This window comes from Ambystoma mexicanum, chromosome 6q (assembly GCF_040938575.1).
Source record: "Ambystoma mexicanum isolate Mex_15411 chromosome 6q, UKY_AmexF1_1, whole genome shotgun sequence".
NCBI lineage: Eukaryota > Metazoa > Chordata > Amphibia > Caudata > Ambystomatidae > Ambystoma > Ambystoma mexicanum.
The window spans coordinates 1,543,500,368-1,543,525,162 of record NC_090937.1 but is presented as its reverse complement, the minus strand read 5'-3'; the positions used below and the strand labels follow the sequence as shown (position 1 = coordinate 1,543,525,162).

Here is a 24,795-nt window from a genome sequence, read left to right as displayed (position 1 = left end):
CGTGGGGTTTACTGCCGCCTCTTGCATCCACCTGCAATGTTCCAGCCAGTGTAAGAGGGTTGTGGCCGTAGTGGAGGAGGTTCATCTCCCCATATTACTGCAGCGCTGGTCCTGCCCTTCTTCTCTGTTTGCACTACAGATGCGTGCTGGTGTCTGCATCCCCAACGTCTGCCTCTCCCGGGAGTGCTCCTCAGATCCCGGGCCTATCGCCAGGGACTGCCGAGCCTCTGCCCTGCTGGTTCCCCCCAGCCGGGTCTTTGCTGTCTGCGCCAGCACTGCTCCAAGTGAGCCGGCAAGTCACTGGTGTCGCACCCCTGTTTCTGGCCAGCGCCCTCCCAGCGCATTCAGTCCTGCCAAGGGGGCGATGGGAACTGAGCTCTACCCAAGGATGAGGGAACACAGTAACAAGTTGGACCATTGCTGCTCTGCTCGGCATCCAGCTCTGGTGGTGCCGCCGGGGTATTTCAAAAATGGTGCTGGCCGTCTCTCTTCCCCACCGCTTTCTCACTGAGCGGTTGTTCTCCGGCTTCCCTTCTCCGTTTCGTCTCAGGGATAGCATAGACTGTTGCGGCAGTATTCTGCTTGCAGAGGGTGGTGTTTTTTTCGTTTTACTGCCGGGGAACAGGATGAATATTGAAGGATATTTGCGTCTTTCAAGGAGCGATGGAGGCTCCCCTCTACATCTCTCTGCTGCGCAACAGCACCTGTGCCTTAATTATTATTGGATGGTCGTAGCTTGCTCCAATCTTTAGATTTAGCTATGCATTTTTTCAAACCCAATTGAAGTTCAATAAACACCCTTGAACTGTGATCACTTGTGTCTGTCTTACTGTTTGATACCATGCTTTCCTTACATATGGTATCAGAGTGGGATGACACAAGTTGGGGAACCCTAAAATTCCAGAAGCTGAGTCATGGAGGCTCAGATCCCTCTATTGCCACGAAAGAGTCCATAGGCTTTGATATCTGTAGCAGCAAATAAGCTACTATCCCTCCAGGGAAAAGAGGAAGGATTCCAACAGACTTAGTGGGTCATTCCGAGGTAGGAGATAGCCATGGTGCTAATAGCACCATGACTACCCCCTTACCGCATACCGGGTTCGGGTTCTCGGTACGGGGACTTACCGGGTTATTCCAACCTTGGAGGACCCGGTAAGTCCCCATTCTGAAAACCATTCCCCATTCCCATTCGAGCCCCCATAGGGCTCAATGGGAATGGGGAAGGAGCTAATAATGGGCCCGCCAATAGCTGGCCCGTTATTAGCTCCCTGGTCGCCTAACGGGACCCGCTAAGGACGTTTGGCCTAACCAGCTGTTTTCAGCAGGTCCCGCTAGGGAACCTCGTACTAGGGCGGTAAGAGTACAAACAACAAAGGGTCCCAAGACACTCTGCGCTAAGAAAGTGCAAACATGAACTGTGGTCTGATGTTTATTTGGAAAGATCAGAACAGCCTGACACGTGTTTCAAGCTTAGATGCAGAAACAAATGGCTCGGAATGACCCCCTTAGTCTTGATGCCCCCCCCGGGTGTTATATAAGATTGGCTCCAAAATCTGGAATGAATGCAGAGCCCCTTCACTTATCCAAGATTTGGTTTGCGCTCAAATCTGGGATAGCCAATTGAAGATCTGCTCTCTTGCATGCACACTAGGCATGGGCCAATCGTGGCCCACGGTGGTTCCAGTCATTAAGGCATACCAGACATACTGGCACCAGTAGTGTGGATTGTGACCAGACTGTCCCTTTTCCTGTGCATTAGTACACGTGACATGCAGGAGGCCACAAAAGATGCGGTTTTTGTGAGAGGAAGCATGCCCAAATAAGGAATACCCAGGTCTCTCGACCTGGGGGAAGGCAAAAGGACAAAATGGCCAAAGGACAGAACAAAAGACTTCTTGGCACAGCCATTTTCAGCACTGGCCACAGTCTTGGGCCAAACGCGGTACGCACGGTATGAACCATAAAACAAAGTAAAAATACTTTAAAAGTAAACTGCTGCCACAAGTTCATCCTAGGCACACCTCTACAAACATAAAAAAAAATCCTTAGAGGGTGGTTAAGGCCATTAAACTAGACCCTTAGAGGGTGGTTAAGGCCATAGACTGTTGCGGCAGTATTCTGCTTGCAGAGGGTGGTGTTTTTTTCGTTTTACTGCCGGGGAACAGGATGAATATTGAAGGATATTTGCGTCTTTCAAGGAGCGATGGAGGCTCCCCTCTACATCTCTCTGCTGCGCAACAGCACCTGTGCCTTAATTATTATTGGATGGTCGTAGCTTGCTCCAATCTTTAGATTTAGCTATGCATTTTTTCAAACCCAATTGAAGTTCAATAAACACCCTTGAACTGTGATCACTTGTGTCTGTCTTACTGTTTGATACCATGCTTTCCTTACATATGGTATCAGAGTGGGATGACACAAGTTGGGGAACCCTAAAATTCCAGAAGCTGAGTCATGGAGGCTCAGATCCCTCTATTGCCACGAAAGAGTCCATAGGCTTTGATATCTGTAGCAGCAAATAAGCTACTATCCCTCCAGGGAAAAGAGGAAGGATTCCAACAGACTTAGTGGGTCATTCCGAGGTAGGAGATAGCCATGGTGCTAATAGCACCATGACTACCCCCTTACCGCATACCGGGTTCGGGTTCTCGGTACGGGGACTTACCGGGTTATTCCAACCTTGGAGGACCCGGTAAGTCCCCATTCTGAAAACCATTCCCCATTCCCATTCGAGCCCCCATAGGGCTCAATGGGAATGGGGAAGGAGCTAATAATGGGCCCGCCAATAGCTGGCCCGTTATTAGCTCCCTGGTCGCCTAACGGGACCCGCTAAGGACGTTTGGCCTAACCAGCTGTTTTCAGCAGGTCCCGCTAGGGAACCTCGTACTAGGGCGGTAAGAGTACAAACAACAAAGGGTCCCAAGACACTCTGCGCTAAGAAAGTGCAAACATGAACTGTGGTCTGATGTTTATTTGGAAAGATCAGAACAGCCTGACACGTGTTTCAAGCTTAGATGCAGAAACAAATGGCTCGGAATGACCCCCTTAGTCTTGATGCCCCCCCCGGGTGTTATATAAGATTGGCTCCAAAATCTGGAATGAATGCAGAGCCCCTTCACTTATCCAAGATTTGGTTTGCGCTCAAATCTGGGATAGCCAATTGAAGATCTGCTCTCTTGCATGCACACTAGGCATGGGCCAATCGTGGCCCACGGTGGTTCCAGTCATTAAGGCATACCAGACATACTGGCACCAGTAGTGTGGATTGTGACCAGACTGTCCCTTTTCCTGTGCATTAGTACACGTGACATGCAGGAGGCCACAAAAGATGCGGTTTTTGTGAGAGGAAGCATGCCCAAATAAGGAATACCCAGGTCTCTCGACCTGGGGGAAGGCAAAAGGACAAAATGGCCAAAGGACAGAACAAAAGACTTCTTGGCACAGCCATTTTCAGCACTGGCCACAGTCTTGGGCCAAACGCGGTACGCACGGTATGAACCATAAAACAAAGTAAAAATACTTTAAAAGTAAACTGCTGCCACAAGTTCATCCTAGGCACACCTCTACAAACATAAAAAAAAATCCTTAGAGGGTGGTTAAGGCCATTAAACTTGGCACATAGATAAAACGTTACCAACAAATGACAACATAGTCAAGGACTAAGGGAATCATAGTTTCCCAGTACTGACATCCTGAAGGACGTGTCAGTTTCCCCATAACAAATTAGCACAATACCAAAGTAGTGCAGCTGAAGGCTGTGCTCCACTGGAATAAGTCAGGTTAGGTAAGCCAAACAAAAGCAAAACGTTTAGGGGGGGTTGGTAAATGGAGGGAAAATTGCAGCTAAGGGAAATCTTTCCTAACACTCACCGCGCCGAGACTAAGGACAGGGGGAATTAATCCGCCCCTGGATGAGTATCATGTTCAGGGCGACTAAACATTCTGGACAACCCATCAGCGTTGCTATGTTGAACACCTGCCCTATGCTCAATGGTGAAGTCAAACCATTGCAGGTTTATGGACCACCTGAGCAACTTTGGATTCTCTTCCTTCATGTTCATTACCCACCTTAAGGGCTTATGGTCAGTTTACACAGTGAAGTGGGCCCCATAGAGAAAGGGCCTCAGCTTCCTTAGGGCCTACACGGCAGAGAAGCATTCTTTCTCTACAGTGGACCACCTGAGCACTCTATCCTTAAACTGGTGACTAACAAATCCAACCGGGTGTTCCTTGCCTTTCTCATCTACCTGTGAAAGAACAGCACCTAAACCAGTGTCAAAGGCATCTGTCTGCACAATAAAAGCATGTTTGTAGTCAGGGGCCCTGTGAACAGGGTCCTGGAGCAGGGAGTCTTTTAAGCCATTGAAGGACTTCTCATAGTCCTCAGACCAAGAGCCCTTCTTGGGTTTCTTCAGAGTAGTGAGAGCAGTCAGAAGGGCAGCTATGGTACCATAGTCTGACATGAAGTTTGGGTAATACCCAGTGAGACCTAAGAAGGCTCACACTTGGGTTGTGTAGTGGGGATAGGCCAGTCTTGTACTGCTTGTACTTTACCGGGTAGAGGCTGAATCCTCCCTCCACCTACTTCTTTTCCAAGGTAGACCACAGATCCTTGTCCAAACTGGCACTTACTGGCCAGTCCGAATGGACTCTCGAAAGGTGGACGCAATTCTCAAGTGGCCATCACACAGTTCAGTTAAAGGGGTGCAAAGCATGCTTGGCTTTGCTAATTTCTACCGCAGATTTATTCCTGACTTCTCATATGTTGTACACCCCATCACATCACTTTTGCGTAAAAACAAACGCTTCTTGTGGACAGAAGAGGCTGAAAAAGCCTTCCAAGAACTGAAATTGAAATTCACGTCAGCACCTGTCTTAAAGCATCCACGTCCGAGCTCCCATACATAGTTGAAACTGATGCATCCAGTTTAGCCATGGGGACTGTCCTGTCCCAGAAGGATCCGGAAACCGGTCAACTTCATCCAGTAGCATTTTGGTCCAGAAAATTCTCAGCCCCCGAATTAAACTATGCGGTTACCGATAGAGAGTTGTTAGCCATCAAACCCGCCTTCAAGGCTTGGCGGCATTATCTTCTTGGTGCCAGGCATACCATTACTGTAATCACTGATCACAGAAACTTGCAGTATTTAAAAACAGCCAAGGGGGTGCGTGGCCTGGAGCGCCACTGATGAGGCTGCTCCGTTAATGGCCTCCGTAGGGACCCGCGGCCTCAGCTGAAATTTAGCCGGCGCCAGCGCCGCCGCTGCTGCCCCTCTGGCGGGAGAAGCTGGTGGAACCTCCTGTGCATCCACCGCTCCAATCTCGTAAAGCGAACGCGGTGGGAACCCTGGAAACGCGGCGAAAGAACTCGACGCGGGTGCCTCTCCGCGCCGAGCCAAGATGGCGGCCGCGACCCGGGCCCCTTTCCTCCGCCGGCGCCCAGTGACGAGACGCCCATAGGACCTCCTGCGCTCGCCCACTGCTCCGATCCTGAGCCTCGCTGGAGGGTGGCGTGGCTGACCTCTCTGCTTTCAAATCGACCCTCCCAGGTCCAACTGGGGTCCTTCCTCTCCGACATCTTTTTCTCCACCTGTGGTGTCCCCCAGGGATCTAATCTCTCTCCCTGGCTGTTCAACCAGTATCTGGCACTCCTTGCCCACCGCATCGCCGCTCTCTGCCCTAATTTCCAGTGCTATGCGGACGATACCCAGCTCATTTTCAGGCTACCCTCAGCCTCCCCCTCTCCTTCCCTCATCTCTGACTGTCTGTCTGCTATCCAAGAATGGTGTGCCGCCAATGACCTCTGCCTTAATGCCAGTAAGACTGAGATTCTACTCATCGGTACTCCCACTGCCTCCTTCCCTGCAGCTCTCTGGCCTGCCTCCCTTGGCCCCCTCCCTGCTCCTACCTGCAAGGCAAAAAACCTTGGGGTCATCTTCGACTCCACACTCTCCTTCTCTTCTCATATTTCTGACGTCGCCAAGAGGTCACACTACCAGCTGCACCTCCTCAGAGGTATTCTTCCCTTCCTCTCCTTCCCCCAGAAGCTCACTGTCTCCCGAGCCCTGGTTCTCTCGAAGCTGGACTACTGTAACAGCCTCTATCTTAATCTGCCTGCCTCCACTCTCCGCCCTCTGCAACTCATCCAGAACAGAACTGCGAGACTTGTCCTTGGCCTCAAGCCCAGGGACCGTATCTCTCCAGGACTGAAATCTCTACACTGGCTCCCAGTGGCTGCGAGGATAAAGTTCAAAACCCTCTGCATTGTCCACAAGGCCTTCTGGGGCCTGGGTCCTAAATACCTTCAACTCTCTCTTCCCAAATATCTTCCTTCCCGAGCCCTTCGCTCATCCGCCTCCAATTCCCTCAGGGTTAGCCGCTTCTCGAAGCAACGAGCTGGGGGTAGATCGCTCTCCGCGGCAGGGGCCTCCCTCTGGAACAGCCTTCCTGCCTCCCTGAAACTTGAGGAGAACCATCTCCGGTTCCGGAAGCACCTCAAAACCTTCCTCTTTGCTTCTGCTTTCTCTCTCCCTCTCCCCTGCTGAACAGCTAATGAATTCTTCACTGAAACTGCACTGATCCTGCAACTGGACCACTCTAAACGGCCTCGGTCCTGGGCCCAGCCACTCTCCACTTGCACTGATGCCCTGGAACCCCTTTGCACTGCGGGACTGTCTCTGTATCCCTACAGCCCCCCCCCCTTCCCCAGCACTTGCTCTGCACTTACCTCGCACTTGCCACCAGCTGGCCCTATTTAATTATTTATTACTTTACGCCACTTACCTTGTACTGCACTTCCCCCCCTCCCCTTCCCCTTGCACTTTTCCCCCTCCCCCACCCCTGCACTTGCGCGATCTGAATGACACCTGGCCTAGTAGGATCGTTGTCTGTCTCCCCTTGTCCCTCCCCTCCCTGCCTCGTCGCGCCTTGAAACACCTGTGTATAGGCGCGTTACAAATTCCATATCATATCATATCATATCATAACCTCGCCACCAGAGATGACTTAATGGCCTTCATGAGGGACATCAAAGCCGAAATTCGGTCCTGCATGACCGAGCTCACCACAAGACTAGAACAGGCGGACCAACGACTCACGGAAGCGGAACAGAGAATAGGAGAGGTCGAAGACTTGACCCAGAACCACGATGCAGCAATAATAGAAATGCGGCGTGAGATCCGAGCGCTTCAGTCCAGTAATGAGATTCTCGCATTCAAGCAAGAGGACTTAGAAAACAGGGCCCGACGGAATAACCTGCGCATCCGTGGGGTCCCAGCAACGATCCAAGATAAAGAGCTCCCGGAGTATATAGGCAACTTCTTCCAGGCTCTCCTTCCGCTAACGGACAAAGCCCAACTCGTCCTGGACCGAACCCACAGACTACGCCCGAGACGAGGAGTAGATTCAGACGGCCCTCCGGATGTGATCACGAGAGTACACTTCTACGCTACCAAAGAAGCCATCTCGGCAATAAGCCGCTCCAAAGATGAACTGTCGTTCATGAGCACCCCCCTGCAGATATACCAAGATCTCTCCCCGATCACCATACAGAAATGGAGAGCTCTCAAGCCCTTGACCCTGTTCCTCCAGAGCCAGCAGATCCGCTACCGTTGGCTCTTCCCCGCTACATTACAATTCTCGTACCAGGGAACTCTACGCAAAATTAGCCACCTAGAGGACGCGAAATCGATCCTGCACCCAAACTCTCCGGAGACCTCAACCACCCCTAGTCCACTCCTCCCGCCAGAGGAACCAGATCAATCACCTCAAAGACAGCAACAACCCTGGTCTAAAGCGCAAAGACGCCGAAAGATGAAATGATTTAGAGGTTTGCAGCCATGATACTAAGACCAACGCTGAAGCCAAAACGAAGCATGGCAATGCCACGGGCCCCGAACGGCCCAGTCCCCCCTCTCCAAGGAGTATGTCACCTACCCACCCTTGGAGCCGAGCTGATCTCAATGGTTCGACCCTCGCCCCATTGGCGAGGAATTCTGTTTGGGCCACGTTGGCCGTAAGGGTGGCTGCGCAGAAAATTCCGGCCCCCCGTACAGTTTGGAGTTCTCCCACCCGTTTAAGCTTGCCCACCCGTTGGTGGACCCACTCAGATACAATGTTGCCCTCCCGTTGGAGGATGCAGAAAACCCGGCTGCAGGAGGACCTAGCTAACTCGAATCTCGAAATGAAGACTGAATACCCCCAGCCCACCCACGAGGACCAGTATCCCACCCCAGAAGGCACCCAAGAGGCCCCCCCGCCGATCCAGAAACTAAGGTTCCTAACGCTGAACGTCAGAGGCCTCAACGCCCCACAGAAGAGAAAAACAATCCTACAACGCATCCAGAATGATAAAGCCTCCGTTGTCTTCCTGCAGGAGACACACTTGATCCCAGCGGACTTCGCAAGGCTCAGAGATCGGCAATTCCCAACGCAGTTCCTAGCTTCGAATGGAGCGAAGAAGGGTGGCACAGCTATTTTAATCGCCAAGGATTTGAAGCCTCAAATCCTGGACTCTAAACGGGACCCAAACGGCCGCTTTGTGGCGGTGAAATGCCGAATTCTCAGCCAACTATACACGTTGATCTCAGTATATGCACCAAATCAAGAACAAGAGGCATTCTACTCGACCCTGGAAAACACCCTGCTCCCATTTGTTGAGGGTCAGACCATCATCGGGGGAGATTTCAACGGAGTCCCCAACCCACTAGTAGATAGATCACACCCCCCTGCCCGCGGAGACTTTGGCTTGGCGATCGCCCTGCTTAAATTGTTCCGAACCTTCGAAGTGGTGGATACCTGGAGGATCCTCCATCCAGAGGAACGAGATTACTCATGCTACTCTTATGTGCATAGGATTTATTCACGTATCGACCTCTTGCTTGCATCCCCGCAGATCCTGTCATACACGGACGATGTCCTCATAGGCCCCAGAATCCATTCAGATCACGCACCCGTAATGCTAACGCTAAGAGCCTATAACCCGGACCCGCCCCCAAGACGCAGATGGTCTCTTTATGACCCGATCCTAAATAACATGGCGACGAGAGATGTAGTAGCTAAAACCATCAAACAGTACTTCGAAGACAATAAAAACGAAGATACCTCCCCAGCGACGACATGGGATGCAATGAAGGCCGTAGTTCGAGGGGTGCCATAGGCAAAAGCAACAGACCCGCCGCATCCTAGAAGACAAGGTTCTGGAGGCGGAAACGGCATGTAAAGCTAAAAACTGGTCCCCGAGAACCTACCGAATCTTGCAGACGGCACGGAGGAAACTAGAGGCTCATTACGCGGAGGACACAGCCCAGCTACTAACCAAGACGAGGCAGAGCTACTACGCCAGGGGAAACAAAGCAAATAAATTCCTGGTGGAAAAACTCGCAAGAATCAAGAAAAGGAACACTATACTAAGCCTCCGGGACCCTCAGGGTGCAGCCCAATTCGCGGATCAGGATAAGCTGAGAATTGCAGAAGCTCACGTAACCAAAACTATGTCAGCTACCCAAAAGCCCCAGGAAGAGCAGCAGTCCTACCTGCGGGAAGCTGCCTTGCCTAAGCTCTCAACTACGAGTAGGGAAGAGTTGGAGACCCCGATCACCAGCGAGGAGATCGACGAAGCCGTCAAAAGCTTAAGAACGAGAGCCCCGGGCCCAGATGGTTTCTCGTCCCGATTCTACAAACTCTTCCGGCCTCAGCTACTAGCCCCAATGACGACCCTCGTCAACTCCTTCGCCACTTCTGGATCAACAACCCCGTCAATGAAAGAGTCAATAACAGTATTAGCGCTGAAACCAGGAAAAGACCCCAGCGATATAGCAGCTTATCGACCCATCTCCCTACTAAACCTAGATGCGAATATCTACTAGAAGGTCTTGGCAAACCGATTAGCGAGGCTTCTTCCGGACATCATAGACCTAGACCAGACGGGATTTATCTTAAACAGAGCCACCACAGATAATACGCGCAGAGTCCTCAACCTGATCGAGATAGCCAGACAAGACTCGAAGAAACTCGCCCTGCTAGCTTTAGACGCGACCAAGGCTTTCGACAAAGTGGACTGGTCGTTCCTCCGCCTCACTCTGGAGTCTTTCGGCGTTGGGCCCTCCTTCCTAAAGCTCACCCTAGCGAACTACCAATCCCCGACCACCCTGCTCCGAGTGAACGGCCTCCTGACTAACCCGATCTCCCTAACATGCGGCACCAGACAGGGCTGCCCCCTCTCCCCCTTACTGTTCGCTATGGTAATGGAATCGTTGGCCCAGCGGATTCGCCTTAACCCTAGAATCAAAGGCCTCCAAGTGGGCTCTACCCAGCACAAGATAGCGCTCTACGCTGACGACGTGATGCTAACCATCACAGACACCTCGCAATCCTTAAAAGCCGCCCTAGCGGAAATCCACAGATTCGGAAAGGTGTCCGGATTTGCCATTAACTTGATGAAATCGACAGCTGTGGGGATAGGGTTGATTCAGAGAGAGAAGACATCCTTCAGTGCCCAGTGCGCGGTCCCGTTAAATGACACATCCATCCCCTACCTCGGGGTGCAGATCCCCGCTAACCCGGGAGACATCTATCGGATAAACTTCCCGCCCCTGATGAAAACTTTGGAAAAAGACCTAGACTCCTGGCACAAGCAGGAAATATCCCTAATAGGTCGTATCACAGCCTGTAAGATGAATCTGTTGCCACGATTCCTATACGCCTGCTCAGCTCTCCCCATCATAGTCCCTCGCCCCCAACTACAGAGACTTCAAAGGAAGATATTTGGATTCATATGGAGGAGGAAGAAGGCCCGCATTCCTCGGAAGACAATGCTATGTGCTCCGGACCAGGGAGGCCTAGGGGTCCCTGACCTCCAAAAATACCAAATGGCGGCGCAAATAGCGCATACCAGGGACTATAACGTCAGGGCGCCCCAAATGGATGGACATAGAGCAGTCCAGATTACCCCTCCCATTGCGCTTTCTCCTACACTTGCCAACCGCGCTACGCCGGACATGGCCAGCTATACTATCCTCAACCAGGCAAACGTTGAAGGCGTGGGAATGGGCCCGCAAATCCAGAGGTATCCCGAGAGCTCTGGGCCCCTCAGCCCCAGTCTTCCACAATCCGGCGTTCTCTCCGGGAGCTCACCCCACTAACTTCAAGAACTGGATCGCCGGAGGCCTCTCCTCCCTAAGCCAACTATTTGAGGGAACTCAGCCGCTGACATTCGCCCAATGCAAAAGTACGTTTAACCTAGCAGAGTCAGACAGGTTCACATACTGCCAAATCAGACACTGGTGCACACACCCCCAGACGCGAGAGGCGGCCACCCGGACCCTGGATGCCTTGGAATTAACAGTAGCGGACCCCCCTCCCGAGGGCGGATCTCGACGCTGCATCGACTATTCCAGGAGAACCTCCTGTCCAACAGAGCGACATATATGGCGCAGTGGGAAAAGGACCTAGGGCACCCAATCCAAGATCAAGACTGGACCGATATCTGGGCCCGCACACACTCATCGTCCTTCTGCATCACCAACCGGGAATGTGCATATAAACTGCTCATGAGATGGTATTTCCCACCGCTACAACTACACCACCTCAACCAGTTGCTGGACCCACAGTGCTGGCGTCGGTGCGGCTCGCCAGGCTCGCACCTACCCATGTGGTGGTCATGCCCGGTGGTGAAGGTCTTCTGGTCCCAATGTATAGCGACCATCACAGACATAACCCAAATTCCGCTGCCACTGGAACCGGAGCCACTACTGCTGGGGACCCCGATCCCAGACACCTACCCGAAAACGGGCGCATCCGCGGCCCTCATTACGCAATTACTCCTAGCCGCTAAAATCACAATAGCCAGGACATGGAAGACTCCGGAGGGCCCCCTAACGGTGCTATGGTGGCTGAAAATCTGGGACATCTTCATCGCTGAGAAAGTGATGGCAGCAAACAGAGGCCGCCTCCATCGTTTCACAAACATTTGGTCGCCTGTGATAGACTATGACTTACGCTTCCCGGCCCTGACATACAAACCGCGCCTGGTGCAACTGGCCCAGCAGGCGGCGGACAGGGAACGGTCCCAGCTGATGGATGAGCAGGCCCTGGAGGATAGCCAAACTCAGGACTTGAGGGCGTAAGCCGGGAGAGGAAGGAGGAAGGCGAACCGAGGTAGGAAGAGACAGGAGCGAATGAGTCAGGAATCGGACCTTATAGGGGGAAAAAAGACAGTCCACGGTAGACGCCCGAGACTAAGAGGTGGGGTTGGGTGTTGGAATATAAATAAGCGTATAATAATGCAGAGATAAAGTGTTGAACTGATATTTTAATGCATTCTCCTGTATGCCAACCGAAAAATAAACAAGTTAAAAAAAAAAAAAAAAAAAAAAACAGCCAAGGCCCAATCATCGCGTCAACTTCGATGGGCCTTATTCCTTGCCGAATTCGATTTCGTGATCACTTATCGACCAGGTTGTAAGAATGGTAAGGCAGACGCTTTATCCCGAATTGGGATGGGAGAAGCATATTCGAACCCGGAACCAGTGCCTATAATTCCTGAACAAAGAATTCTTGGGATAACTACTCTACAGACCTTAGAAGATATTCATTTAAGGATCCAACAACTTTTTGATTGAGCAGCCCTGCAACACTGGGTTAAAAAGGGACAAGATTATTCAGTTGTCAATGACCTACCTTACTATCAAGGGCGTCTATTTCTACCACACAAGGAACTACAAGAACAAGTCATCTCCAATTACCATGAAGCTCTGATGGAAGGGCACCCACCTGGCGAAAAGATGTAAAGTCATTTGTACTGTCTTGTGGCATCTGCGCCCAGAACAAAAGTCAAAAGAAGAAACCAGCTGGTCTTTTACAACCTTTAGATATTCCACCCACACCATGGCACATTTTGTCTTTAGACTTTATTACAGATCTACCGCCATGTAATGGATTCAACACCATTCTAGTTATTGTGGATCTTTTTTCCAAGATGGCCCACTTTATTCCTTTAAAAGGATTACCTTCTGTTTCAATCTAGGCCAAGGAATTTCTCGAAAATATTGTTCGAATACATGGATTTCCTTCCGTATTGATCTCAGACCGAGGTAGTTAGTTCATTTCGCAATTTTGGCAGAAGTGTTGTCATTTGGCACAAATCGACGTAAGAATATCAACCAGTCACCATCCCCAAACCGATGGTCAGATGGAGAGAACCAACCAGACTCTTGAACAATACCTACGTTGTATGCTCCACCAAACCGAAAGTAATTGGAAGGACAATTTATGGATTTCTGAATACGCATACAATAACTCTGTACATGCAGGAACCGGACAAAGCCCCTTTGATACCATATATGGACATGATCCTCAAACTTCAGAACTCTATTCGCCCCAGCATTTAGAAAAGCCGGCAGTAACTCATCTGCATTCTACTATTACACAAGCTTTTAAAGAGGCAACAAAACATTTGAAACAAGTAAAAGAGAAATACAAGAAAAATGCTGATCAACATAGAAGTGAGACCCCACCATATCGAATCGGAGACCAAGTTTGGCTGGCTACAAGACATATACCCCTGAAAGGAACTCGGACTTTTAATCCTAGATATTTGGGACCTTACACCATTAAGGCCGTTATCAACCCGGTGGCCGTCAAATTAGAATTACCCTCTAATATGCGGATTCATCCTGTCTTTCATGTTTCACTTCTAAAACCAGTTCAACCCGGGACAAGATTAACCAAACCACCTGACCCCATCCTAATAGATGGAGAACTTGAATTCGAGGTAAAAAAACATCCTGGACTCTAAAATGGTTAAATCAAGACTTTTTTATTTAATCAACTGGAAGGTTTACGGACTACAAGAAAGGTCATGGGAACCTAGTGACCACGTTCATGCTCCTCGATAAGTGAAAAAATTCCATTGGGACTTCGCAGACAAGCCAGGGCCAAGGGGAAGAACAACTTTAGGAGGGGCCTTGGGTAGGAGTGCTGTCATGATGCCTACCCCCGGGCATCTGGATCAAGCCCATCAGTCCCTGGAGCAGGCATCCAGATACCTATTAAAACCCCAACAGCCTCGGCTGGGGGCTTTTTGGATTCAGTCCTGGCGCCTTAGGCGCCAGGCTCATCATAGAAATCAGTCCTGGCGCCATAGGCGCCAGGCTCATAGACTTTACTTACCTTATGCAGACCATGCTGCAAATGAGTCCAAGCCAACATGAGGCCTGGATGGGACTATTTTATTACAGGGACTATTTTTCACTCGGGTGTGGTTCTGGGGAACTTCTTACCTGGGACTACTTTGCAGGCTATTTAAACCACGGCCGAACAGCAGCCCATGCTTCGTGTTATTCTGCACCCAGCAGCATAACGCTCTCTGTGTCTGTAAGTCAGCATCCAGTCTTCTGCCACGCCCGCCTCGAATCCGGAGCTCCTAGACAAAAGGAAAAGAAAGGAGAAGAGGTTAGATCACGGACATTGTTTGATTCCTTACTTGATTCCAGACCCAACACAGCTCTGAGCCTGGAAAGGACATTATTTCAGCACGCGTCGCTTCGCCAGCAGCAACGCCACGTTATACTCACCAGTCCACCGCATCTTTCGACTTGGCGCTGCCTCCATTATTTTCTCCGTCGAAACCCAGCACCTGGGGGGAAAACAAAAGGAATAACAAGGTGAGCCGAGAAAACCGACAAAGACAATCTTTTGCCACCATGGGCTTACCTGCTTTACCAACGGAGGTATTATCCTTTAATTCGCTGCATCTTCCTATGCCGCACCTATAAAGGGAGAGAAAACAGCAAGTTAAACTCATGCAGCTTTTACCAGACAGTGTTTGGTAATACAGACTCTTACCTGAACGCCATCAGCTGCCTGCAGGCAATATTCTTTTGGACCCAGCTGCAACCTAACGAGGGAATGGAACAAGAGTGAACATCGGACAATTGAACTCTTTGAACTTTATAGACACTGGAGTCAATATTCCTCCGGAACTCCTCCAGTACCTTCAAACCAGTGAAGTTACTGGTATCTATGCACCCCTGCATGCCATGCAGGATGGAGAGCTCATCATTTAAAAACGTAAGGTGAGGTTACCTAGAGGGGATATCGGAGGTGATTAGTGGGGAGAACGAGAACAGTTGGGGGCCATCACTAAAGTCTACGGGTGGCTAAATCCCTTTCTCCACTTGCAGGAGAATACTTCTACGAGTCCAGCAGATAAGATTAGGCGGGCCAGTCCAGACAGTCATCTCTGCCCGACGCATCACGTTGGTGGAGACCGCAGCTGTCCGGGTCCGATTGATGCCCCTGTGGGAACCAGGTGAGCGTAACATTCGTGGGAGGCTGCATGCCCAAATAGGGAATACACAGGGGAAGGCAAAAACACCAAATGGCCAAAGGACAGAACAAAAGACTTTGTGGCACAACCATTTTCTGCACTGGCCAGAGTCTTGGGCCAAACACAGTAATTGCGGGCTGGTGTATAAAAATGAAGTAAAATACTTTAAAAGTAAACTGCTGCTACCAATTAATTCTAGGCACACTTGAGAAAACACCAAAAAATGTTTAGAGTGTGGCTAGGCCCATAAAACAAAAGGACACTTATGCGTGGTACTGTAAGGTACTTGGCACATAGATACAAAGTTACCAAGAAATGGCAACATAGTCAAAGACTAAAGGAAACATAGTTTGCCACTACTGACAGCCAGTCAGATCACACTCTTGTGTCATTTGCCACGGTGGCACTGTGGCACTGAAACCAATCGGTTGGACAAGTGGAACAAAGTAACTATCCAAAAGGGAAGGAAAACAGACCCAGAGTAAGTGGAGGTCAAGTAAGAAAAGGTAATGCACTGGAAAACCTTACAGTGCACCACTATGGTTGAGGGTTGAGAAAATCTTGTAAACCTCCTGTTTAGAGAACCAATACCATCAGATATCGCATAGACTAAGATAACAACACGTCAAATGTAAATCAGAAAGGCACGTACCTAAGGGAAGGCCGTATGACTACAAAACTCAATGGTTCACAGGACGTCGTGCAATTAACACGAACAGTCAAGGTAAAGCCGTGGTGGCTGAATCAAATATATAACCTGAAAAATAGTAGCAACAAAGACACTAATATGATTCTGAAGACTTTGAATAATGTACTCGGAAACAGTTATATTCAAGAAAGGAAAGGTTACTTACTCGTACAATCGAGTAGTATGACAATACAGAAGGGAATTCCCAGCAAACACCACTCAGGGTGGCGTGGATTGTGTTAAGACTGCCGCATACGTCACAAAAGTGACGTAGGCGGCGTCGCGGATGCATTACGCAACGTTGGTGAAGTTAGTAGGTAAACAAAACCTCTGTTAGTGAAACTTCAAGTTGTATGCCAAAAATCAAAATTATAAACTTGTATAGGTGATCAATTTTGAATGCGAATCACGCCGTAATAATAACGTGAGTGAACACCAGAGGCCATCTGTGAGTAAGAAATTAAATCACTGCCATAATTAAAGAAGAGAGAAAGCCTTAAAACTGGCACACCTTTATATATAGAGACTGCATATTGGAAAATACAAAAAAGCTTAAGAATTGAAACACCTTTATATAGAGAGACTTGCCTGCAATGCTGCAAGATTTAGTTTAAAGACTACGCCAGCCAATATTTTCACCTGTGATTTTCTAAATTAACTTTTCATTTGCTTTCACATAGAGCACAACTAATTGATAAGTGGAAGTGGACTGTATCCTGAAATGTATTTCATTTAAATCGTGTGAAATAATGTTGGAAGTAAAAATGATACAATTTTAAATGAAAAAAAGAAAGAAGCAATAGTTTGATTAGTTTGTCTAATACTGCATTTAATTCAGCCAACATTGTTCTCACTTTAAGTTGCCCTGTATTTGCCCCCTTTGGATGTCTTCAAAGGGATATTCTTACAAAAATACTCCAACATTCCAGGAAAATAGAATTCACAGTCTATGTAGAGGCAATTGATTATCCACTGGTAAAAATCATTTTTTTTATGGCTAGCTTCAAATACTTCCAATACCCTTAAAATGACAAGTAGATTCATCCAATCACATAAAACCAATTTGTGCATGGTCTAATGCAAGCAGAACACAAAGAGTTCTGTCAAATGACTTACATTAATCTTTGATGAAGGCCTCACTGAAGTAGCGATGTGGACATGTTTACCAGAGTCACATGTAGCTCACAAGATAAAGTAAATTACAGGACAATTTTAGACGATTCCTAGTCATTTCATCGAAAAAAAGCATCGAAAGGCCACACCATCGAAAAAAAAGCATTGTTTACCAAAGCATCGACAGGTTATTTTATACATGTAAAAGTGCATTTCCATTTAAACCAGTCCATCGAAAATATAAATGGACTGGTTTCAATGGAAATGCACTTTTACATGTAAAAGATAGCATTTCAATGCATTTTTTGTAACGTTAAAATGTCAAATAGAGCTGTCAGTGCGGACATTTCGGCACTGGCCAGCTCCTTGTAACGTTTTAATGTTTTTTGTATATTTGGGGGGTTCCCCACCTCAGCCCCCAAACCCCCACACTCCCCCAAACCTAACCCTAACCCTAATCTAACCCTTAATCTAACCCTAGCCCCAACCCTAACCCTAAACCTAACCCTTAATCTAACCCTAGCCCCAACCCTAACCCTAGCCCTAACGCTAACCTTAATCTAACCCTAGCCCAACCCTAACCCTAACCCTAATCTAAGCCTTAATCTAACCCTAGACCCAACCCTAACCCCTAACCCTAATCTAACCCCTAATCTAACCCTAACCCCTACCCTAACCCCTAACTCTCACCCCTAACCCTAGTTTCGAATATACCATCGAATTATAGTCAATGAAAAGGTAATTCGATGGATAGGCTTTATGTTGAATATAACTCAATGGTATGGTATTAGATGAAAGACGTTTCGATGCAATGACTAGATACCTTTTAGACATGTTCAGTTCAATGGTGTAAGCACCATTTGTTCTCCCATTGAATATATATGCAAAAGCAAACATTCATAATTCTTGAATGATGTCTATACTTATAAAACTGAACATATGTGGGTTGTGGCAGAATTTCGGACAAAGCATTGTTCCCTATACAATTCCACACGGTTTCACCAATCTGCACCACACTTTTCATAGTTACCTGTTAGCACCCTCTAGACAATAATAGCAATACATGAAATCTGGACACCCCACTCCATTCCCCAGATTTCAGCACGAGTCAACATTTGTGTGTGGGTTTGTGGCTTGGGGAAGCGGTGATCCTTATACAATTCCACACCGTTTCACCAATCTGTGACAAATTTTGCTTAGTTACCTGTTAGGACCCTCCGGATACTACTGGCTACATGACATGTGGACACCCCATCCCTTTCACTTGATTTCAGCACAAGTCAAAATGTATGGCTTGAGGAAACTTAGTTCCTTATACAATTCCATACCGTTTTACCAATGTGCACCAAATTTTGCATAGCTACCTGTGAAGTCCCTCTGGACATTACTGGCTACATGACATTTGGACACCCCACAGCGTTCCCCGTACTTCAGCACCTTCACACATGAGATGGTTGCTTGAAATCGGCGAAACAGCAATGTGGTCGTAGAAGGACCGGCCTTGACACAAGGGACAAAACTCAACTCAAGGCCCTATGATGCACGGTTTTCGAGATATGTGAACTGCAATGCACCACGACAAACTGCACCTCGCCACGGTGAGGGGGCAGGTGGGGAGCGAGCCCAGAAAATACCAGTATGCAGCAGCACACCAACTCTCGCCTCCCCCAAAATCTGCTATGGGCAATGTCAGCCAGCCACACACACCCATTCTCAGTGCAGTTTCCTTCAGGGTACAAAGACCATCAAGCAATTAGCGAATCAGAACAGCGACCAACAGGTTCATTGATTTTCAACAATGGATGAGAGTGTTATCATGTCTGTCTACAGAACCCGTTTGTAGAAAAGGTACTATTTGCTAGTGACTTTTATACATAATGAAGAGTGTGTTTTAAAGCTCAGAGCTTGGCATAAAAAGTGTATCTTCTACAATGTTTCAATATTAATACAATTATTAATATTTTATAAAATTATGAAGCAATATGTTGTGCTGTATACTTCGGCAAACACTGATTTTCCGATCATCTTGGTTTCATTGAGTTTGCATAATACTGTCAAATATTTTGGAAGAAAAACAAAATTGTTGTCAAAAGTATTGGGGGTGGTTTTGGGGGCCACCATTTTTGGATCACAAGTATAGAAATTGTAATCATCCATTAAAGATTGAGCTGTGTATTCAACAGAAGTGTCTAACTATAAGATGAACGTTCAATGAAATAACCTGACATAAGGTGGGAATTATGATATAAGGTAGAATTTATGGAGCCATTAAAACAGTGTGAGCACAGAGAAGAGGGATTCCGACACTGGTAATGAAGGAAAGAACATTTCCTGTTCCTATTGGATGGATTAAAAATACAGACCAATGTAAGGGGATCTACAGAAGGGAACTTTATCATGACAGAGACTGCCCTGGCAACACGTGAGTATTTCTCCTAGCTTCATGCATCGAAAGACTAACCAAAAGTGAGTATGAGATTTTCTCAAAAGAAGCAATATCTGCTCTCTATTACTATTTTCCTGGTAAGTCCCGAAAAGGGGGTAGTTTGGAAAAGTGTTTTTCAAAATACATTTATTTAAATGGGAAATAACAATCTCATCGCACGCAAAATTAAGTGAGATATCAATTCCATTCAACATAAAATACCTTTCTGAGTTGTGTGCAATAACATAATGATATAGATAGCACTTTAGTGTTTTTGGCATGACACTCTTTAAAAATATAATCTCATTAAATTATACCCAACACACTATCACAGATATAGCTGGCACAGACACAGCCGGCATCAGTTTGAGGGCCCGCCTACCGTGGCCTAATGAGGATCAGGTTGATAATATTCTGTGAAAGACGCAGTTTAAAGGAGTCATGTATATTCCCATAAAAAACAGTGCAAAAGTAAATCCCAAGTAGCCCCTTTTTCTGAAGTTGCACAGTGAGAATGATTTGAAAGGGGCGGGGTGTTTATACAGGTTCAGTACAATCTGGGTGAGTCAAGAAAGTATATGCATTCGAAATTAAAAAACGTTACTTCCTTAACTTAAAACCTGCCTATGTCCCGACAGGCTGGCAGTGCTAGGGAAGAGACAGTGAGATATCAGGGTGCTTGGCTTAAAACCATCTACTCTTACTCCTACCAACCTGGTAGAGGCCCAATACGCATATCTAAATGGCTGGAAGGGATGCATTAGAGACATTTGCAGGGGAGACAAGGCAGTATGTGACTGACTATTTATTTTCTCTTTGTAAACATCTATTTCTTTTTCCTCATCTGCTTTAACTCTCTTCTCTGAATCAAAGCTCATCATTTGCCCCTTACTCTTTCATTACCTACCAATGGTTGGAATCTCAAACCTTGTGACACTAATTGCCTCTGAAAAGATTTTGGAGCCTACTCTTTTCTTCCAGGGCTCCAGACGATCGTCATAGTGTGTGATGCTGGCCTTAGCACTGATGCTAGAAATGTTCACATTTTCAGTGATATTACAGATATTTGATATTCTAGATTAAAAAAACCTATCATTGGAAGAGCTACTTTTTTTTCCTGCCACTATCCAGCACTTTCTCCACATATTCTAGGAATGGGATTGTTTGATACAACAATACAAGTTCTAGAATATATTGTGAAGGCAGATTAGTGGTTACAAAATGTTTACCCTTTGTTTTTTCAACTGCTAACATCACATAGAACTGAGATTCACAGCTCTCTACGAACTACAAACAGGTTAAGCCAGGACTATTTCCACCCATCTATAATATCTACTCCTTCCGTACCGTCTGTAAATGTTTTCAAAATAGTGCTGGAAATCCAAACCATTTACTGTGGAATCCCAGTGGGTTGATTGTCCTCAACCCTCTCCCCCCATAGACATTTTTGCCTCTCAGAGTATTAATCATGAGCACCTGCAAAATAACCCAGGAGCAGTTCCTATAACCATGTTGCCAAAGTATAAAAGAGGTACACATTTTAAACCGACAAAACTGTCTTTAAATATTTCTGCCCGCATACAGTCCTATGGAACTATTACACAAGCATGATGATCCTACCTTTGCATGGTCATGTGGAAAAGTGTCTCACCACTGGTCTTAATGACCTGCCGTCATGCTCCAGCATTGATACTGTTTAAAATAGTCCTGTACACACTAAACCCAGAGGGTGCAGTGTTCACTTGGACCAGGGCTTGGGTTTTTGTCCAACATGATGTTTTTTGCCTGATTTGGGAAAATCCGGTTGAATCCAGCACTGGAAATTGTGATGTTTTTAAGAAATTATGACATTTGAATAATCCATTAAAACAAAACAAAGGTTATTTTTAGCGTTGTAACCATCTAAGTCAGGCAGCAATGCTATTTATATGGCCTCATTGTACTAATATGATACGCATATATCCCAAGGTAGCAGTCTAAACAGCCTCATTGGCGGGAACACCATTCTTTTTCTCCAATGCTGCAGATGGCCTAGGATAACTTGAACTAGAGTTATGAGATAGCGCTTCTTCTCGTGCTAGATCTGAATACACATGGCCACCTGTGCAATGGTGGGATCATTAAAAAATATTCAGTAGGCAAAGGAAGAGACCATGGCATGGAAGTACCACAAACCTCAATATTTCAAATCCTTTATTAGCAATTTGCATATTTCTATCTCGACTGCTTCCCTACCAAATCACATCCTAGCCTGCCATTGAAGACATGCGGCTGGTTCCTCATCCAATTTACAGTATTCTGTTATAGAATTGTTATAATTTTCTCCTAAATTAAAATCACTTACCTGCTCGCTTACTTTCAGCACTCGTCTATCTATGTGGATAAAATCTTTTGAGTCTGTGAACAGTTTTCTAGCGGGCCTTCTTGGACTTATCACTGTCCCATTGGAGTCCTTTTCCATCAGATCAGTCCGGACATATCCTTGGCGGTTAGATCCGGGAACTGCAGAAACAATATCTCTTATTGACAGTGGATTGGTTGGCTTCACCTCTGGGCAAGACTTGTCAGACTTCTTTCTCTGCTGATCCTCCCCAGAATGGCTTGTGTTTCCTACTTTTTTTTCCCAGAACTGAAATGCATTTTTCCTTGGAGTGATGGTGTGTGTATCTGTTGTGTCATTAGTTCTTTCGGTTTCTCTTGTTGTTTTAGGGTGTGTGACCTTTTTTCTTATATATTTGTTTGCCTCATTTTGCATGTTGGCAAGATGGAGCTTTTCTCCACGATTGCTGTTTGTTTCTTTTGGTTTACGTTTGTGCTGTGGTGGTGTATTTCGGTTGCATAAATCAAGTATTTTGTTGCTCTCATTGATTGTTTGTTCGACATCTTTGCTGGTCTGTAGTGAATTCTCATTGCTGGATGTGTGGCAGGATTTTGTGTCTGTAACACCTTTATGGTTGTTATTGTTGTTGGCATTTGAGGTTAAGGAGAAATCTGAGGAAATCGATTTGTACGAATGAGAAATCTTCATGTCGGTGGGCACACTATTGCCACAGCCCATCTTGGATCGTATCTGCATACCACATGAAAAATTGTTCATTCCAAACACAGACCTGTGAAAATATATAGATAATTAGATTTTGCATGTTTAACTTCTCATCTAGACACTTTGGGAGAGTTTGACAAAATTCAAGAAATGAATTCATATAAAATGTGTAAATTTGCCACAGTGATCCGGTTCAGTCAAAGGACGGAGAAGAGCATGGGTACGGTCTAGGCCGTTTGCATATCAACTTGTCAAATGCTTAACATATACCGATATTATAGAACTTTAAATTCAACAGGTCTCTATAACCTTGAAATACTAGTAATGTGTCACCACCCTCCACGGTTTTATCCAGAGTTTAATATTGGGATTACAATCAAACAAAATACACTTTTCCCCCCTGATACTGATACGATTTGCAGACATTTCTACTGAATGTAGTCTGCGCCTTGATGATAGTAGGCGCAATGGACTATACACAGGGATTTAAACTTAATGCGGGCAGCCACCGGGAGCCACTGCAAGGCCCTGAGCACCGGGCTAATTTGTGCCCCAAAAGGGGTGCCAGTGGCAACATGGACCGCCATGTTTTGGAGAAGTTGAAGCCTGGGATTAATCCACACGGTTGAGCCAGGTAGAGCGCATTACAATAGTCAATATGGCTGTTAATCAAAGAAGCGACGACCACCAGACAAAGAGGGTCTGGAAGAAAAGGCAATACTTTGCACAGAGTCCTCAATGTAAAATGGCCAATTGTGCATACTGTGCTAATCTGTGAAGCCATCGAAAGAGAGGAAGAAAATACCACACCAAGTTTTTTACCTCCTTCACGGACTGAGAAAAATCCCCTAAAGAGGAAGGCCAGTAAGAGGGAGAAAAGAAAATAGAATCAGAGATAGCACCCACCACCATAATCTCAGTCTTGTCCCTGTTCAGCTTCAGCCAATTGCGGTCGATCCAGCTCCTTATGGCCTCCAGGCAACCGCATAGCACCCCAGACGTCCTGCCCTGGTCAAGATCTAAACGGACCAGGATCTGCGTGTCATCGGCATAAGCGTAGAATCGGAAGCCGAAGGAGCGGATAAGAGCCAGCAATGGCCGCATCTAGATGTTAAAGAGAATCAGGGACAAGGCAGATCCTTGAGGAAAGTGAATGAACAGACAAAAGAAAAGAAGAAAGCAAAGGAGATAGACATCTATCTTCAAGAAAAGAAGCAAGCCAAGATAGGACAGAATCTGACAAACCAGCTGGTGCCATACGAGATAGCAGGGTGGCATGGGCGACTGTATTAACTGCCGTCGAGAGGTTGAGTAGAATCAGTGCTTCCATGCCACGCTGATCTGCAATCATAGTAAGGTCATCCGCGACTGATACCAAAACACGCTTGATTCTTGACCAGGCTGAAAACCAGGTTGAAAAGGATCAAAGAAGGAATTGATCTGATGCACCTTTTTTTACATATTTGTATTTTTGCTTTTCATTTTGATAAAATAAATAACCAGTTTCATAGCAGCGATACGCCACAATGTGGTGCCAGTGTCAAAATGTATTGCCCTTTACAAAGTACCAGCACAGTAACTGCCAAATTCAGGATGGTGAACAGCCACCTCTGAATTCATGTGACTGCAGCATCCACTTAAACAGGGCACAGAACATCTTATGTTCAGACAGCTGCTGTTTTTCACTCTTGTGTGCATGGCATGGCATGTTATGTTATGTTACTGTGTTTTTGTAAGATGCTACTTACACGACAGTACAGGAAGTCACAGTCTTTCTCCAAAGCCTGCCTGCTGCAAGCTTGTTGATTCTCGTGTGTGCATTGTTCCAGAGAGCAGCTCAAAAAGCACAACATCCTGGATATCTTGTAAATAGAGACTGCCTTCCACCACACCATAATTATATTGAAAAATCATTTTTAGTCATTCAAACATTTAAAGTAAATGGCCAGAATTGGTATCCAACATCTTTCACTTAAAATACTTTAACCAAATATTTAGCACATGTTTCAAGTGAGTGCTTTAAAGAGCGTAAAGCAGTTTGCAGAGTTTGCTGTCTGCTGGAGTACTCGGCTGCTTCTCCTTGAATTTACTGGACCGGTCACTGGATACGGCCACTTTAATTCAATGAATTTAAAACCCAGCGGTGTCATGCAACTGCATGCGTGCTCTAATTGAGGTCTTTGAGGAGTGTAAAGCAG

The 24,795-nt window shown here is 46.8% G+C and overlaps 1 protein-coding gene across 1 annotated transcript in view; it reads right to left on the bottom strand.

Annotated features, from left to right (window-relative positions):
• The window catches only part of LOC138516825 (kyphoscoliosis peptidase-like), a 263,810-nt gene extending 241,167 nt beyond the window's left edge, over positions 1-22,643 (bottom strand). The window contains exon 1 of the mRNA XM_069632249.1: positions 21,899-22,643. Coding sequence (XP_069488350.1) covers positions 21,899-22,630 — 732 coding nt within the window. The 5' untranslated portion in view covers positions 22,631-22,643. The remainder of the gene's footprint in view (positions 1-21,898) is intronic.
• Positions 22,644-24,795: the final 2,152 nt, after the last annotated feature.